Source organism: Lepus europaeus, chromosome 9, assembly GCF_033115175.1.
Source record: "Lepus europaeus isolate LE1 chromosome 9, mLepTim1.pri, whole genome shotgun sequence".
Lineage (NCBI taxonomy): Eukaryota > Metazoa > Chordata > Mammalia > Lagomorpha > Leporidae > Lepus > Lepus europaeus.
In genome coordinates, this window is record NC_084835.1 from 56774448 (window position 1) to 56791067 (window position 16620).

Genomic DNA, 16620 nt, shown 5'->3' on the forward strand with positions numbered 1-16620 from the left:
TGGTAACAGCAGGTGTCAGAATAACCGTGAAGTGTTTATTATAATAAATGTTGTCTTCCACATCTCATTGGTTCTCATTCCCACCGCTGTAGCCACAGGAGAGTGCTGTCTGATGGATGTTCACACCCTTGTTTTGGTTAACACATGAAGCACTCACTTGGTATTTCCTAAGGGCCTGTTCCTACATCCAGATCTGAACCAGTTCCCAATCTGGGGTCCACGTGTGTTCTCAGGGGGCCCTGGAATGATAGGGACATACTGGGGGGACTGCCTGTCAATGTTTTAAGATTGGCAGAGGATACTGTTTAATTATATTTGGCATTTGAGTAAATAATTTAAAATCTTAACTGTATCTCTGAAAATAAGGATTGCATCGAAATTCAGAGTTCTGCATTCACTTCACGAGCATCCTGATTTGGACCAGGGAATTAACCTCTCAAATCAAAAGAGGGATCGTGTTTGTCAGTCACAGGGAAGAGAGGGTTTCCTGGCTCTCAGCTGTGACCCTTTTGCCCCCAGGCCTGGGCAGATGATGTGGAGCGGTTTCAGAAAATGTTCCGACACCCAAGTCATGTGCAGCTGAAGGTAGTTGCCGGCAACCATGACATTGGCTTCCACTACAGGTAAGTGGTTCAGTCCAGCGTCGCTCCCTGACAGTCTTAGCTGTCCTGTTCAACCTGCTAGGAAAACTTAAGGCAAAACCTTGCTTGTGCTGGACTGAGGAAATTTGGTGTCCTCAAAAGGACATGTAAGCAATTAAGGGATCATTAATGTTGGCACATAATATACCCTCAACAACTTCCTGCTGGATAAGTGAATTTCTTTTTTTAAAAAAAAGACTTATTTAAAGTCAGAGTTACAGGGTGGGTTGGGGAGGGGAAGACACAGAGAGAGATTGTCCATTTATTAGTTCACTCCCCAAATGGCTGTAATGGCTGGGGGCTGGGCCAGGCAGAAGCCTGGAGCCTGAAACTCCATCAGGGTCTCCCATGTGAGTACAGAGACCCAGGTACTTGAGCCATCTTCTGCTGCTTTCCCAGGCACATTAGCAGGGAGCTGGATCAGAAGTGGAGCAGGGGCCAGTGCTGTGGCATAGCAGGTAAAGCCACTGCCTGCAGTGCTGGCATCCCATATGGGTGCCCGTTGAGACCTGGCTGCTCTACTTCTGATCTAGTTCCCTGCTAATGGCCTGGAAAAGCAGCCGATGATGGCCCTAGTACTTGGGCCCCTGCATCCACATGAGAGACCCAGAAGTAGTTCTTGGCTCCTGGCTTTGGACTGGTCCAGCTCCAGCTGTTACGGCCATTTGGGGAGTGAACCAGTGGATGGAAGATTCTCTCTCTCTCTCTCTCTCTCTTTCTCTTGGTAACTCTGCCCTTCAAATAAATCTTAAAAAAAAAAAAAAATGGAGCAGCTAGGACTCAAACCTGTGTCACAGGCAATGGCTTTAACCAATTGTGCCACAACACCAGTCCCTGGATGAATGAATTATGCCTTTGGGAAACAGCTAACTTGAAATGTAGATTTAATGGCCTACTGTTTGTTTTCTAGGGGAGTTGGAACAGACTGTTTATACTTTAATGGCTAACATTTATATAGTGTTACAATCCTTATAACATGCCAGCTCATTCTTAGGGCTTTATTTCCAAATATTAACTCATTTAATCTTTTGCGTGGTCTTGTTTTTTTTTTTTTTAAGATTTATTTTACTTATTTGAAAGAGTTACAGAGAGAAATAGAGACAGAGAGGTCTTCCATCCGCTGGTTCACTCCCCAGATGGCTGCAATGGCCAGAGCTGAGCCAATCCGAAGCCAGGAGCCAGGAGTCAGGAGCTTCTTCTGGGTCTCCCACATGGGTGCAGGGTCCCAAGGACTTGGGCCATCTTTCGCTGCTTTCCCAGGCCATAGCAGAGAGCTGGATCAGAAGAGGAGCAGCCAGGACTAGAACTGGCACCCATATGAGATGCCGGCGCTTCAGGCCAGGGCTTTAACCTGCTGCGCCACAGCCCCATGGTCTTGTATTTTTTAAAAAAATTCATTTATTTATTTGAAAGGCAAAATGACAGTCCCTCTCCCTCTCTCCCTCTCTCCCTCCCCCTCCCCCTCCCCCTCCTCTCCCTCTGCCTCTCCCTCTGTCGATATCTTCCATCTGTTGGCTCATTCCTCAAATGCTCTCAACAGCCAGGTCTGGGCCAGGCTAACAGGAGCCAGGAACCCCATCCTGCTCTTCCAGGTGCATTAGCAGGAAGCTGGATCAGAAACAGAGCAGCTGGGACTCAGACTGGCTCTCTGACATGGGATGCTGGCATCACATCACCAAACACTGGCTTAACGTACTAGGGCACAACGCTGACCCCTCAGTCCTATTATTTTACCCACGGTACTAGTGAGGGACCTGAAGTCCTGGGAGGTTAGGTAACTTGCTTCTGGCCCCAAGCTGAGTTGGAGTCCCAGCTGGTACTGCTGGTATGACACTCAGATCCTGATGCCTCCTTTCTGTGTCCCTGATAACTCTGAAATCCTAAGATAGCTTGAGCTGAAAAACCCTTCTTTTTCCAATTGATTATAGGATGACCAGATACAAAGTAAAACGATTTGAGAGAGCTTTCAACTGTGAAATGCTGTTTTCCTGGAAAGGAGTTAAGTGAGTATTATTCGTGAGTTTTCATGACCACCTTGAGTCCTTGGGGACTTCAGTTTTGGAAGGTGACTGCCATGCCTGCTTCCATGGCCTGGCCCATCATCTGGGGCTGCTGTCCTTCAGGCTGTACTTGCCGATGGTTGAGGGGAGACCGCAGAGCACCCTGGTTTTCCTTAACTGATGCCTGTGGATGCCTCTGCTCGCCCTGAGCCTTGCTCTTTCTCTCTGCTCTGGCTCTGGGGGGCGCACACACACACTTTTCAGCCAACTTTGTGAAGAAGGAGCTTTGAAGGCTCCTAACTCCACTTTACAAAGGCGGCTTCCATAGATACAGCGTCCTGGGACTGGGTGGCCAGTGCGTGGAGTGTGCCCAGGGCTCTGTGCCACCCCCGTCCTTTAGACCAGAACATGCTAACCGAGGTCTGACCATGTCCGGAGCTTCGGTGGGCCAGACCGTGTGCCGATCCTAGTTGTAGCAGCAGGACGAGAGCTCCGGTTAGTCATCTCCTTCCTGTGCCTGTGCGGCTCGGTGGCCAGCTCACACCCTCTCTGGAAAGAACCCGGAGGCCTCTCCCTCCTGCGGCCTGAGTCACAATGCACACAAGATACTGGTCATTTCCTGCTAAGCAGGTCGTGTCAGAGACTTTGGACACACTTGCCGTGTTCCAGATCGCTGGATGACTCAGCTCGTTTTCTGTGAAACTGGTGACATCTCAAGCAGTCTTTACTGACAGGTGCCCCTCTGGTGCCCAGGTGGTTTGTGCAAGGACAGAAAAGCATCTCTAGTGGCAGTCAATGAGAGACCCAGCTCAGGTAAAGGGACTGTGGAAGATAACTGTCACCGGTGTGGTCACACCCTCGGTTTGGACTATCCATACCCTGTTAGCCCTAACCAGCACCTCACCTGCTGCCTTACTTGCTGAGTGTCCATCACCAAAAGCCCCCAATGGTTGACTTCCTGGGGAGAGAACAGGGTAGGGTGCATACCGAGTGCTTCCATGGGCTGTGCTCCATGCACCTGCTGGTTCATTTCATTGACTCTGCACTGTGCCCAGCTACGGTGTCCAGGCCACTCAGAGGAGGCACGAAGAGGTCCCAGCTTGCCCCAGGACACATGGTCTGGTTAGATGCTAAGCTGAGGGACAGCTTCTGTAATGGGGTTTCTCCCAAGGTCAAGGTTAAAAACTCCTTTTTCCCATGTCATGGCCTCAACTCCCAGTAGCACTGTTTCTGTTTTGTCAGCAGTGACGCATAAAATGCGTTAGTCTTGTTGGGATTTCAAACTGTGTGGGTTCGTTTCTTCACACTGTGCATGCGTAGTCTTCTCTGCACGGGGAGCGTGGGGAGAGGAACGCAGGTGCAGCGCAGTGGCCTGACTTCTGCCTGCCCCGTCTGCCCCAGTTTTGTGATGGTCAACAGTGTGGCGCTGGAAGGGGACGGCTGTACCATCTGCTCCAAAGCTGAAGAGGAGCTCATGGACATCTCTCGCAAACTGAACTGCTCCCGACAGGTAGGCCACCTCTGAGCGCCAAGGGGCCTCCTGCTCCCTTCCCGCCCTGGCGTGTGCTGAGTGTCAGGTGTGCCGCATTACCAGGTGACTTCTCGCCAGCAGGGACAAGGAGCCAGCCACTGTGCAGCGGGGCAGCCGCTCCCCGCGTCCGCCCCCATCCTCCTGCAGGTGAGCCGGGGGACAGGGGAGCAGCGACGCTCAGGCCAAGCCCCCGGGGTTCCGCCAAGTCCCACCTGACTCCTTTTTAAACCCCCCACCAGCATTATCCACTCTATCGGAGAAGCGATGCTAACTGCTCTGGGGATGACGCGGCCCCTCCAGAGGAAAAGAACGTCCCGTTTAAAGAGAGGTACGACGTGCTTTCTCAGGAGGCTTCCCAAAAGGTATGTACCTGTGCAGTGGCACCACCGCAGGTCCCTGGCTCCCTCTCCCCTCCTGTGGCTTCACAAGCAGCACGGGGTGGAGGGGTGTTCCCTAGGGCACAGAGGAGGGTGCACTTTCCATCTGTATTTATTTGAGAGACACAGCGCTTCTATCTGCTATGTCATTCCCCAGATGCCCACAGTGGCCCCTGTCCCCGGCCAGGACCAAGCCAGGGACTAGGAACTCAACCCAGGTCTCCCTTGTGGGTGGCAGGAACTCAATTACTTGAGCCGTCACTGCTGCCTCCCAGGGCCTGCAGTAGCAGGAGGCTGGAGTCAGGAGCTGGGGCCGGGAATTGAACCCAGGTCCCTGGATGTGGGCGTTAACCTCCAGGCTGAACGGTTGCCCACAGATAGCTTTTACAGTTACCAGCTGCAGGTTGGGGAAGGTCATGACATTATCTCAGGTTTTCATTTAGTCACTTTGTTCTGTTTTCTAATTTCTAGCCTGCTATATATTCTCAGCTATTCATCATACTTTCAGTTAGTTATCATACTCAAAGCTTTCTTACCAACTTAAAATGTACTTGGAAATACAAATGAGTCATGTTTTAAGTCCTTAGTTAAAATAAGTGCATTTTTTAAAATTTATTTTTGCACGTTCTTATTTATATCAAAGAGGTCATGGAAAATGGAATTAAAAGTCAGTTTGGTGCAAAAGAAATTGGAATTCGTGCATAAAAGGAGTCTTCAAAAAGTCTATAGAAATGCATATTATGAAAAACCTACGTGTAGATTTTCTATTTTTTTGGTACCAAAATAGACTTAAGGAAGATAACTCAGCATCTACTGGTTCACTCCCCAGATGCCTACAGTGGCGAGGCTGGAGCTGGGAGCTGGGAGTTCAAGGCAGGTCTCCCACGGGGGTGGCAGGAACCAGTTACTTGAGCCATTATTGCTGCCTCTCAGGGTCAAGAAGCTGGAGTCAGGAGCCGAGTGAGGGAGGGACCTCAGGAATGGTGGTGTGAGATGTGAGTGTCTTAACCACGAGGCCAAACGCCTGCCCCTTAAACTTTTATTTTATTTTAGATTTATTTATTTATTTGAAAGGCAGAGCCACAGGGAGGAAGAGGCAGAGAGAGGGAAAGGTCTTCCATCTGCCGGCCCACCCCCCAGATGGCCACAATGGCCAGAGCTGTGCCGATCCAAAGCCAGGAGCCAGGAGCCCCTCCAGGTCCCTCATATGGGTGCAGGGGCCCAAGGACTTGGGCCATCTTTCTTTCTTTTTTTTTTTTTTCACAGGCAGAGTGGACAGTGAGAGAGAGAGACAGAGAGAAAGGTCTTCCTTTGCCGTTGGTTCACCCTCCAATGGCCGCTGTGGCCAGCGCGCTGCAGCCGGTGCACCGCGCAGATTCGATGGCAGGGGCCACAGCAGAGAGCTGGGGGCCATCTTTCACTGCTTTCCCAGGCCACAGCAGAGAGCCGGATCAGAAGTGGAGCAGCTGGGACTAGAACTGGAGCCCATATGGGATGCCAGCACTGCAGACAGCGGCTTGACCCGCTATACCACAGCGTTGGCGCCTATAAACTTATCTTTTAATTTCATTTCCCACAGACTTTCTGAAGTACCTTCATGTATGTTAAATTTATACATACTAAAACTAAAATTTACTTCTAGAATATATTTATGAAATAAATGTATAATGATTTTATAAAAAAATGAGTAAAGAATTGTTAAAAACCTATGTGGGGAAGACCAGACTGTAAGAGGCAGAAGTTACCTTTGACTAAATGTAAACAAGTATCTGAAGGAAGAAAGACAGCCGACCTATTGAGGACTGGGTATTTAATTCACTGAACCAAGTGCCAGCCAGTGGCCTCATCTCGCAGTGGGAGTGCCGCCTGTGTGTGTGTGTGTGTGTGTAGGGGGGTCTGAGCGTTCATGGCTGCCTTGTGTCTCCTTGCTGCCCAGCTGCTGTGGTGGCTCCGGCCACGCCTGGTCCTGAGCGGCCACACACACAGCGCCTGCGAGGTGCTCCACCAGGGAGGCGTCCCCGAGATCAGCGTCCCATCTTTCAACTGGAGGAACAGAAACAACCCCAGCTTCATCATGGTAATGTGAAAGTTTATTTTGTCGGAAAGCTTTCATAAGTATTGAAATCAACACAGCACGCAACTATTGAATTGCTACCTTCAGTAAAAATATACAAAAGCCATTACGAAGTTTCACACCCTACACAATTTGGTGCCCCGCCCCCTCCCTGAACAAATAAACAATACACAGTTCCTGGGGCTGCACAGGTGCAGGTGGGGAGTGAGGGGTGGGCGCATCTTGCAAAGAGGTTTTTATCCTTTAGGGAGGGCAGCGCCCTCTGGGTGTGTTTCATTTCCTAAGGAAACAGGATCATTTACCCCTTAGCTTATCTCGTTGTCTTCTCTTCCTTCCCCAGTGAGCCCAGTGCCCTGGCAAACAGTGCTGGCACCAGCCTTTGCACATGGGTTAAAGATGTTCCTGCAACAAGCCTTGCCCTGCCATGCTAGCTGCCAGCTGCTTTCTTTTAGCTGTAGGTTTCTGTACCCAGGTCATCATGTCAGGTGCTTGATAAAAGTTGGTGTTGGGGGGAAGCCCTAATGTTTTCAGATTCAAAGTAAATAAGAACATATTCCCCCCCCCCCCCCCCCCCGCCCTACCCCGGTCATCCCACACTACAAAAGTGTCTGCAGAACAAGGCCCATGGAGACGCCTGGGCACGTGCATTTCTAGGGCACCGATGGCTTGGTTCAGAGTCAGGCGCCACGGGAGCAGCCTGGTACTCCTCGGTGGCCTTGGTCCTCGGCCTGCAGGGTGCCTCTCTGCATCTCTGTCCCCTCTCTGTGAGATGCGAGCCTCCTGTGCCAGTGGCTGCTTTTAATGGAGAGGTCAGCCTCCCAGACCTGCTGCCCCAGGCACCCACAGCCCTGACCTCCTTCTCTTGTGAGCACCTGTGTTGGTCAGTGGTGACTTGTGCAGGCTTAAGGCTGTGGCCCCAAAGTCTCAGGCAAGGGGGGCTGCTTCCCCTCACCCGGGGGACCCCACCCCAGAGGCATCCTCTCCTCTGTGGTTTCTAGGTCAAGGGGCTCTGTTCCCGCTGTATCTGGTGTTCTTGCTGCAGTATAACCTTCCCATTAATTTCTTTTCCAGGGCAGCATAACATCCTCCGATTACGCCCTCTCCAAGTGCTACCTCCCATATGAGGACACGGTTCTGTCCATGTACTGTGGAGCAGCTGGCCTCCTCGTGATCCTCCTCTTAGCCCACTTTGAGCTTTTAGCCCCACGTTTTCTTTTTGGTCGCCACCTGAGCAGAATGCACACGGTGAGGTGAAGAGCAGGCGATCTTTGCGTCGAGCCGTCAACATCAAAGCCAAAGACACGGAACTTCCAGCAGAGCTCACGCTAGAGTCCAGTGGACGGTGAGAATCCAGTGTGGGCCTTTATGCACGTCTTAGAAATCCTACATCACTGATGTGAGTGACTGCAGGATAAATGTACTATTCTCATGCTAGAAAAATGGAACATGTACTCTACCACAAATCTGTTTCCTCATTTCTATCAAATAATCAAAGTTGCTTCTGTACAGTATGTAAATGCTATTGAGACCACAGCTTGCATGCACAACACAGTCCTTGCTTCCCCAGGAAGGCCCCCGGCAGCCCTGCTGCTCACGGGGTTCTGTGTGCTTGTGAGCTGCGGGCTTGCTTCTGTCCCCTGTGCAGTGGTTCTCCAGCGTCTGCCTACCTACACAGGTGCACCGTGCAGGAACATCCCGTCTTCACAGACTTCCCTGCTGAGCCAGAGGCAGACTTTCAGAGCCCCGTAACTCTCTCCAGGAGGCCGCGTTGTCACATCTGAATTCAGTGACTCAGGGATCACAAGAAAGTTGCAACCTGGATTTTTTAAACTCAACCATTTAAGTAGGACGCATAGAGCATTAAGTAATAATGTGAACCACAATATGTAACCTCATTTTTTAATGAGGATACATCTTCATTTGCCTTGAAAGTATAGGGAAATGAAAAATCACGTTTATATCTCAGTTCAGTGAAGAGCTTTGTGAACAAGAAAACTGATAAAGAGAACGCGTGTGGTACTGACTGCTTGTAAAGTTGTCATCCTTTCATGGCAAAGCAGCATTTAAGTCTGTGTGAATTTATAAAGGATCACGAAATGCTGATTTACGGAGTGCACTTGAAAGTATTAAACTGTTTAAGAGGCAATTAATGGGGTGATTTTCTGGATTTGTATTGAGAATTTAACTTCAGACATCTTTACGGATTGCTTTAGACCTAAGGGAACTACTGTCAAAGCTGTGACTATAGACAGGCTGTGAAGCGTCTAGTTTTGTACTGTGTGCCCTAACTTTTGAGGTTGCATTTGCAAATCCTGCAAGTGTGCGGGACAGCCATGTATGTTGGGTGTACATTGACACTGCCCTTCTTCCTCTGGGTCAGGTGCACACATTGACACCCACGTGTCTATCTGACGTTTGTCTGATGGCGCTTGTGCCCCGGGCTCTGACTAAGGGAATGGCTGCCCTGTGTCCTCTAGGAGGCCTGAAGAAGTCTTGAACCAGTAAAGCAATCAGGAAACACATTGTCTGCAAGGGGTGAAGGCCCCTGATTCTCTGAAAGAAGACGAGATGACAGTTTTGCCTTTGAGCCGAGCTCAGGTGCGTACAGCTGAGCGCAGAGAAGCGCGAGCAGGTGGCCGCTGTAGCTTGTGACGACGTCGCACCGTTGTTGGTAGGGTGTGGCGGGAGGACGTGCCATCTCTATCATTTTCTTATGAAGGAGGATTTTATAAAGTACTACCTGATAAAAAATACTCTAAATTCTACAGCTATCATTCATCGCCTTTTAAAGGTAACATTGACACTAGCTGTGGAGCACAATAAGAACACGTTTCTTTTTACAGGGATAGCCATAATCAAGGCACGGAAATCTACAAGGATTTTTCTTTAGTAGTGATACAAAAGAATATTACATTTTGTGGTCTGTACAGTATAAGAACCCAGCAACAAAGAGAAAAAGGAAAGGAGACTACACCCAAATTTCGTGGAAGTACAGAAAAATATTTTTAGATGGAACACATTTTTGCAGGAGGAAGTGTGGTAGATCTTCTGCCTACCAGGTAACTGCCAGCTAACTCTATCAGGTTTTCTGCCAGGTAACTCTAATTCAAATGCCTGAAGCTGGCAGCGACTGTCAGTGTGATGGAAAAAGGTTTCTTGTCACCCTATCCCTTGGGGTCTACCCTAAGTCCTGGGTGGTGTGGATCAGAAGGGCCGGCCACCTGTTAGCCTGTAGCCTTGTGTGTGTGTGTGTGTGTGTGTGTAGGCTGATGGGACAGTCGTGGTACATAGCACTATACATATACTTTGCCATCGTGTGTGATAACTTGAAAAGAAGAGTGCTTTCTCCTTGTCTGCCAAGCTCTCCTTGCTGATCGGTGGATGAGGGAGTAAGTACCAGGGGCTCCAGCCCAGGGAGATTTCACTGCAGTGTCACTCCTGTGATAGTGGGTGTGACATAAACCGGTGAGCCACAGGGAACCTGTGGCAGGCTGTGCTCAGTGAGAACAGAAAGCTACAGAACCAAACCTGGCGTCAGGGGGCACAGAGGTAGCCGGAGGAGGCTTGGTGGTCGATCACACATGGGATGTACCAGGATGGGACAGACGGTGGCCAGATGACACTAAAAACTACGTCCTACCGTGGTATGGGGCAACAGACACGCAGTCCACAGGGGCGCTCCACCGTGGGGTAGAAGGGAGCAGGGGGCAGCTCGGCGGGGCGGGGCGGGTCCTCACAAGAGTTCGTACTGCTTGAGGTGCATCCGCTGGATGATGTCACGGCAGTCGTTGAATACGCGGCGGATGTTCTCCGTGTCCACGGCGCAGGTGAAGTGGGGGTAGCAGTAGTGCTTGCCGTCGCCTGTGGCTGTGCTGATCCTCTGCAAGACACACAGTGGCTGCTGAGGGACACACAGCCCCAGCCCCTCGCCCAGCGGGCACTCAAGGCCAGAGAGGGTTGGAGATGGCCGGCTGGCTGCTCGTCCACTCGGGAGTGGACTTAGCAGTCGGAACTGTCTGCATACTGGACATACTGCCCGTGGGCCCCCGACAACCTGCAGCCTAGCTCTGCACCCAGGGCCTCAGTGGAGCTGGGGATGCAGCACACAAAGAGGGTACTCCCAAAAGTCTGTGGAAGATAGGATTAAGGTATAACTATTTTGGCTCAAAAAACCTTGAAATCCATACATAGGAGACGTTTTCAAAAAGTTGATGTTGAGGCTGGCACTGTATTGAGTAGCTGCCTGCTGCATCCCATATGAGAACCCATTTGTGTCCCAGCTGCTCCACTTCCAATCCAGCTCCCTGCTAATGGCCTGGGAGAGCAGCAGAGGATGACCCAAGTACGTGGGCCCCTGCCATTCATGTGGGAGACCCGGATGGAGTTCCAGGCTCCTGGCTTTGGTTTGGCTCAGCCCCAGCCTTTTGGTCATTTAGGGAGTGAACCAGTAGATGGAAGAGATCTCTCTGTCCCTCCCTTTCTCTCTGCCACTCTGCCTTTCAAATAAACAAGTAAGCAAACAAATATTTAAAAAGTTGATGGAAAATTCCTATTACAAAAAAACGGCATGGATTTCCACAGTTTTTTTTTTTTTTTCCTCACCCAAACATCTTTTCATTCCATTTTCCCATGGACTTTCTGCATAGCTTTGTGTAGGTGAACGGCAGTTGCAGAGAGAAGCCAAGTTAAACCTCTCCAGAAAGGGAAGGTCTGCACCAGGGTGCTGTTCTAGAATTTTCTGCGATAATGTACATGTCCTCTATCTGCCCTATCCATACAGTGGCCGCTATGAGTGGCTGACACTGTGTTTTTAGTTCATGTAGTTTTTTTTTTTTTTTTTTTTTTGACAGGCAGAGTGGACAGTGAGAGACAGAGAGAAAGGTCTTCCTTTGCGGTTGGTTCACCCTCCAATGGCCGCCGCGGCTTGCGCGCTGCGGCCGGCGCACCACCGGCCTCCCATGGGGTGCAGGGCCCAAGCACTTGGGCCATCCTCCACTGCGCTCCTGGGCCACAGCAGAGAGCTGGCCTGGAAGAGGGGCAACCGGGACAGAATTCGGCGCCCCAACCTGGACTAGAACCCAGTGTGCTGGCTCCACAAGGCAGAGGATTAGCCTATTGAGCCGCCGTGCCGGCCAGTTCATGTAGTTTTAATAATTAAAGTTTAAATATGCACGTGTGACTTGGAGTTCTGTACTGGACACTGCCCTGGTCACCCTCCTCCTCCTCTACACAGGTGAACTGCAGCGTTCGTTAAGGGCTGGCCCCTGGTCACCAGCGTAATGCTTCCAGTGCCTGGGAGGAAACTGCTCTTGTCAGGTACCTGGGACAGGCAGGGTCGGGCATCACCAGCCACGATCGATGAGCACATCTTACAACGACACACGCATGTGCCAAGTGGGACGGTGTGGAGAGGGCCATTAGGGGCTGAATTGTGTCCTCCAAAATTCATAGGCTTCCACCCCACTGCCAGTACCATGGGACTCTGTGAGGGGGCTTGGAAACTGGGATGGGCATTTGGCTTTGAGATTAAGACCTGCGCATCCCCTGCTGGAGTGCTGGAGTTCGATACCCAGTTCTGGCTCCCGACTCCAGCCTCAGGCTAAATGCAGACCCTGGGAGGCAGCGGTGATGGCTAAAGTAATTGTGTCCCTGCCACTCATGTGGGAGACCTGGATTGAGTTTGTGGCTCCCACTTTTGGCCAGCCCAATCCTGGCTGTTGCAGTCATTTGGGGAGTGAACTAGTAAATGGGAGTTATTTCTCTCTCTCTCTCATAAATAAATAAAGAACCCAAAAAAAAAACAACAGTGCACACTTTCCATGAGCTTTCTGAAGCTGCCCTGTATTTGGAGAGAGGGTCGCTAGAGAAATGACAGGTAAAATGAGGCCACGTGTGTGCCCTAACCAGCCTGGCTGGTGTCCTTGGGAGGAGAGGAGCCCGGGAGGACACAGGGAGCAGATGCACCTGCAGGCCAGGGGAGAGGAGGCGCTGCTGAGGACGCTGCCCAGCCTGGGCAAATTCCGAGGCCCTGGGAGCCTTCTTCAGATCAGCCACAGGACGCCTGGGACGTTCCCTTCCTGCAAAGCCTCCTGGGAAAGCACCTGTGCAGAAATGCTGGGACAGGGACAGGACCTTGCAAGATGTTCATCAAACGCTTCTTAGAAGCTCCAGCTGATTTTCCACAGCAGCTGGAGTTCTCTCTCTCTCTCTCTTTTTTTTTTTTTTTTTTTTGACAGGCAGAGTTAGACAGTGAGAGAGACAGAGAGAAAGGTCTTCCTTCTGTTGGTTCACCCCCCAGATGGCTGCCACGGCCGGCGCACTGCGATCCGAAGCCAGGAGCGCCCCCCGCCCCTGACAGGAGCAGGTTACAAATCTTTTCAGTCCTGAGCCCCAGGTGAGGTATTGGGCACACACACAGTGAGTCGGTAGTTAATTGAGTGAGAAATAGGCTCTCCTCTGTCGTAATTGGACTGCTTTGTCCCTGCCTGGGGCAACAGACATTGTGGGAATGCAGGCATGACAAGGCCGCTGCAGTTCACGCGTGGCGGTTCATCTCTCTCTGCACACCTGCTGTGGCCCTGGATCTTCATGAACAGTGATAAGGAAAACTGGGTTGTCCCAGACTCTGCTCCAGGGCTGTGCCCCTTGGCTGCTGCCCAACTCCCTGAGGCCCTCCCCCAGGTGGTAACATCCCAGGGGAGCTATGGAACTACTCAGCAGATGGCCCCCCCACCCCGAGATGAAGGCGTCTCAGGAATGCCACGTGCCTGGCGACATCACCGTCTTTGCTTTTGAGGGTTTGAGGCTGGCTAGGTCCACCCAAGTCACGGTTTCATCCCAGGTTTGCTCCCATGCAGCTCAAATACAAATAAACAGGTGCAGCTGGCAGCTTCCCCAGCTGCCCCTGGGCCTGCAGCTGCAGGTTGCAGCTCAGACCTTCTCAGGCTCTCTGCACCCTGGCGAATTCTATTTTTTTTTTGACAGGCAGAGTGGACAGTGAGAGAGAGAGACAGAGAGAAAGGTCTTCCTTTTTGCCTCCAATGGCCGCTGTGGCCGGCGCACCGCACTGATCTGATGGCAGGAGCCAGGTGCTTCTCCTGGTCTTCCATGGGGTGCAGGGCCCAAGCACTCGGGCCATCCTCCACTGCACTCCCTGGCCACAGCAGAGAGCTGGCCTGGAAGAGGGGCAACCGGGACAGGACTGGTGCCCCGACCGGGACTAGAACCTGGTGTGCTGGCACCGCAAGGTGGAGGATTAGCCTAGTGAGCCACGGCGCCGGCCCACCCTGGCGAATTCTACAACTCAGAGTGTGAGTTGTAGAATTGTGAGGCCCATGCCTCAGACTCCCTGCTTGGCAGAGTGCATCTCCAAGCCAGGTTTGGTCTGCTGGTGGGGAATAAGAAGTCTGTCGAGGCTCTGAATTTATTTAGGAAAGGTCTGCTCCCAGCCTCCTTCCAAACGCTTGACTCTCGGTCTTGGGCAATTTGTAGTTCTCATTAGGAAGGCCTACCATGGAATACTGTTTATGTGTCTTTTTGGTTTTATGGTCCTACAAGGTGCTCTTCAAAAAAAGGTCGCGTCATCTTCTACAAGCTACGTTCCTTATTGGAGAGTTTTCACAGTGCTCGCTAGTACAGAGCCGGCTAGGAGGATCTGACCACATCACCACGTGCCCGACGCGCGTCCAGCTGCAGCAGTTTCCCCCGTGTGGCCCCTTGTCCCTCCAAATGCCCTCCAGGGCTTGGACTGCTCATTATTTCCTTCTAGCTCAACAGAGGACTCAGAGACCACTATAGGGCTGTGATGGGAAGAGGTAGAGAAAGGCCAGACAGGAAGGTCTGCCCCCCCCCCCCCCCCCCCGTGACAAGACTACCAGCCTGAGGCTGAGCTCACCACTTCCGGATGTCAGCAGCCCGTCCACACTTGGGGACGTGCCCTTGGGAGTGCCTTGGCACTTACCAGTTTCAAGCTGGTAAAAACTCCTAGTGGGGTTGGCGCTATGGCGCAGCAGGTTAAAGCCCTGGCCTGCAGTGCCGGCATCCCATATGGGAGCCAGTTCGAGTCCTGGCTGCTCTACTTCCAATCAAGCTCTCTGCTATGGCCTGGGAAAGCAGTGAGAGATGGCCCAAGTCCTTGGGCCTCTGCACGCATGTGGGAAACTGTAAAGAAGCTCCTGGCTCCTGGTTTCAGATTGACTCAACTCTGGCCATTGCGGTCATTTGGGGAGTGAACCAGCAGATGAAGGACCCCTCTCTCTGTCTCTACCTCTCTGTAACTCTTTCAAATAAATAAAATACATCTTTAAAACAAACTCCTAGCCAGCCATGACTGAGAGGCTGCTCAGAAGAAAAGAAAATATGTATAGGTAGACCAACAGATAAAACGAAGCGAAATTTTCTAGGTGGTCAGCTTTGCAATGACCTCGAAATAAAAATCTGGACAAAAGGGGGAATGCCTGCAGTTGAGGAGACCCCTTTCCAAACCTTTGCCTTTAGCCTGTAGTGCCTTGGGATGGAGCAGGAAGGCTATGTACTCATCACAGAAAACACAGCCAAGGGACAAAGTATCTCCTCCAAGTGCTGTTTCCCAGAGGGCTGTGGGTCCACGCAGGAGCTGCTGCGTGGAAGCTGTGGGACCCTGCGTGAGAGAGGTCTGAGCTCTCTGAATTTTAGGGGCTCAGCTGTGAAATGCAGGGAACCATCCCTTCTCTCCCCCGCCACGATTCAGGGGAAGATTAAAGATAATCATGAAAGGCTAAGTACTCAACGTGGGAGGAAACCCAAGTTAACAGAATTACTTACCAAAAAGAGATCCCGGATGAAGAACTTGGCTCGTGTCACTTTGGGGTCTTCTCCCGCATCTGGTGTTGCTGTGGAAATCACAAATGTTTTTGTCAGTGACATGAACAGAGCTACATCCCCAGGGAAACACAGAGCTGGACTGCTGACTACGTCCAGTACATTTCCTCCCTCCTCTCTGGCAACCATTACTGCGCCGATGGGATGGAACTTTTCCTTGGAGCGCTGTGGGGGGAGGGGTGAATGCTTGTGTTACCCCACAGTTCCTGTACTGAAACCTAACTTCCCAGTGCACTAGCCCTGAGGGGCGGGATCTTAGGGAGCCATTAGGTTGCCAGGGCTCTGCTTTGTGGATCATTTAGGGCCCGAGTTATGCAGCTCAGAGAAGCTACTGATGAAGGATGAAGTCCTGTCGTGGCTCATGCTCTGCAGGTTCACAGTCCAAGGCTGGACGGCCCCATCTGTATGGGGTCTGCTGGGGTGGGAGTTGGTGGGGGCAGAGGAAGACCCCACACTGAGCTGGGAAGCAGATCGAGAAGCTACCTTCCAAGGGCAAATCCCAGTGACCCAGACACTCTAACTGGATCAAGCCTCTACCTGTTGGCACCATTGGTCCATGACTTTGGAGTTTAAGCATCTTTTTTTTCTTTTTTTTAAGATTTATTTTATTTATTTGAAGACAGAGTTATAGAGAGGTAGAGACAGAGAGAGAGAGAGGTCTTCCATCCTCTGGTTCACTCTCCAAATGGCCACAATGGCTGGAGCTGAGCTGATCCGAAGCCAGGAACCAGGAGCTACTTTCATGTCTCCCACGTGGGTGCAGGGGCCCAAGGACTTGGGCCATCTCTCACTGCTTTCCCAGCCCATCAGCAGGGGGCTGGATAGGAAGTAGAGCAGCCAGGACTTGAATCGGCACCCATATAGAATGGTGGTGTGGTGCTGCAGGCCAGGACTTTAACCTGCTTCGCCACAGTGCCAGCGCCAGGAGCCAAGTCTTATTTCAACTGTAACAGGGTCCTTACAAAATAGGCCCTGGGGGAGTGTGTCTGTCCTTCTGCCACGTGAGAACAAGTCAGACAAGGCCATCGACACAGCAGAGGTCAGCCCCTCACCAGGCACAATGTCTGTGGCATCTTTTTTTTTTTAAATTTTAAATTTTTTTTTTTATTTTTGACAGGCAGAGTGGACAGTGAGAGAG

General features: G+C 51.3%; 2 protein-coding genes across 5 annotated transcripts in view; one reads left to right on the forward strand and one right to left on the reverse strand.

The window, feature by feature from the left end:
• Nucleotides 1-8642, forward strand: part of MPPE1 (metallophosphoesterase 1) — a 26729-nt gene extending 18087 nt beyond the window's left edge. For 2 of the 3 annotated variants that reach the window (XM_062201348.1, XM_062201345.1), the window contains exons 5-11: nt 520-623; nt 2570-2644; nt 4043-4151; nt 4251-4319; nt 4412-4534; nt 6486-6626; nt 7695-8642. In XM_062201348.1, coding sequence (XP_062057332.1) covers nt 520-623; nt 2570-2644; nt 4043-4151; nt 4251-4319; nt 4412-4534; nt 6486-6626; nt 7695-7877 — 804 coding nt within the window. In that variant the 3' untranslated portion in view covers nt 7878-8642. The remainder of the gene's footprint in view (nt 1-519; nt 624-2569; nt 2645-4042; nt 4152-4250; nt 4320-4411; nt 4535-6485; nt 6627-7694) is intronic. The other variant, XM_062201349.1, reaches the window with a different exon arrangement.
• Nucleotides 8643-8733: 91 nt separating this feature from the next.
• The window catches only part of GNAL (G protein subunit alpha L), a 177845-nt gene continuing 169958 nt past the window's right edge, over nt 8734-16620 (reverse strand). For both annotated transcript variants that reach the window (XM_062201343.1, XM_062201344.1), the window contains exons 11-12: nt 15426-15493; nt 8734-10503 (exon numbers count right to left, since the gene is read on the reverse strand). In XM_062201343.1, coding sequence (XP_062057327.1) covers nt 10357-10503; nt 15426-15493 — 215 coding nt within the window. In that variant the 3' untranslated portion in view covers nt 8734-10356. The remainder of the gene's footprint in view (nt 10504-15425; nt 15494-16620) is intronic.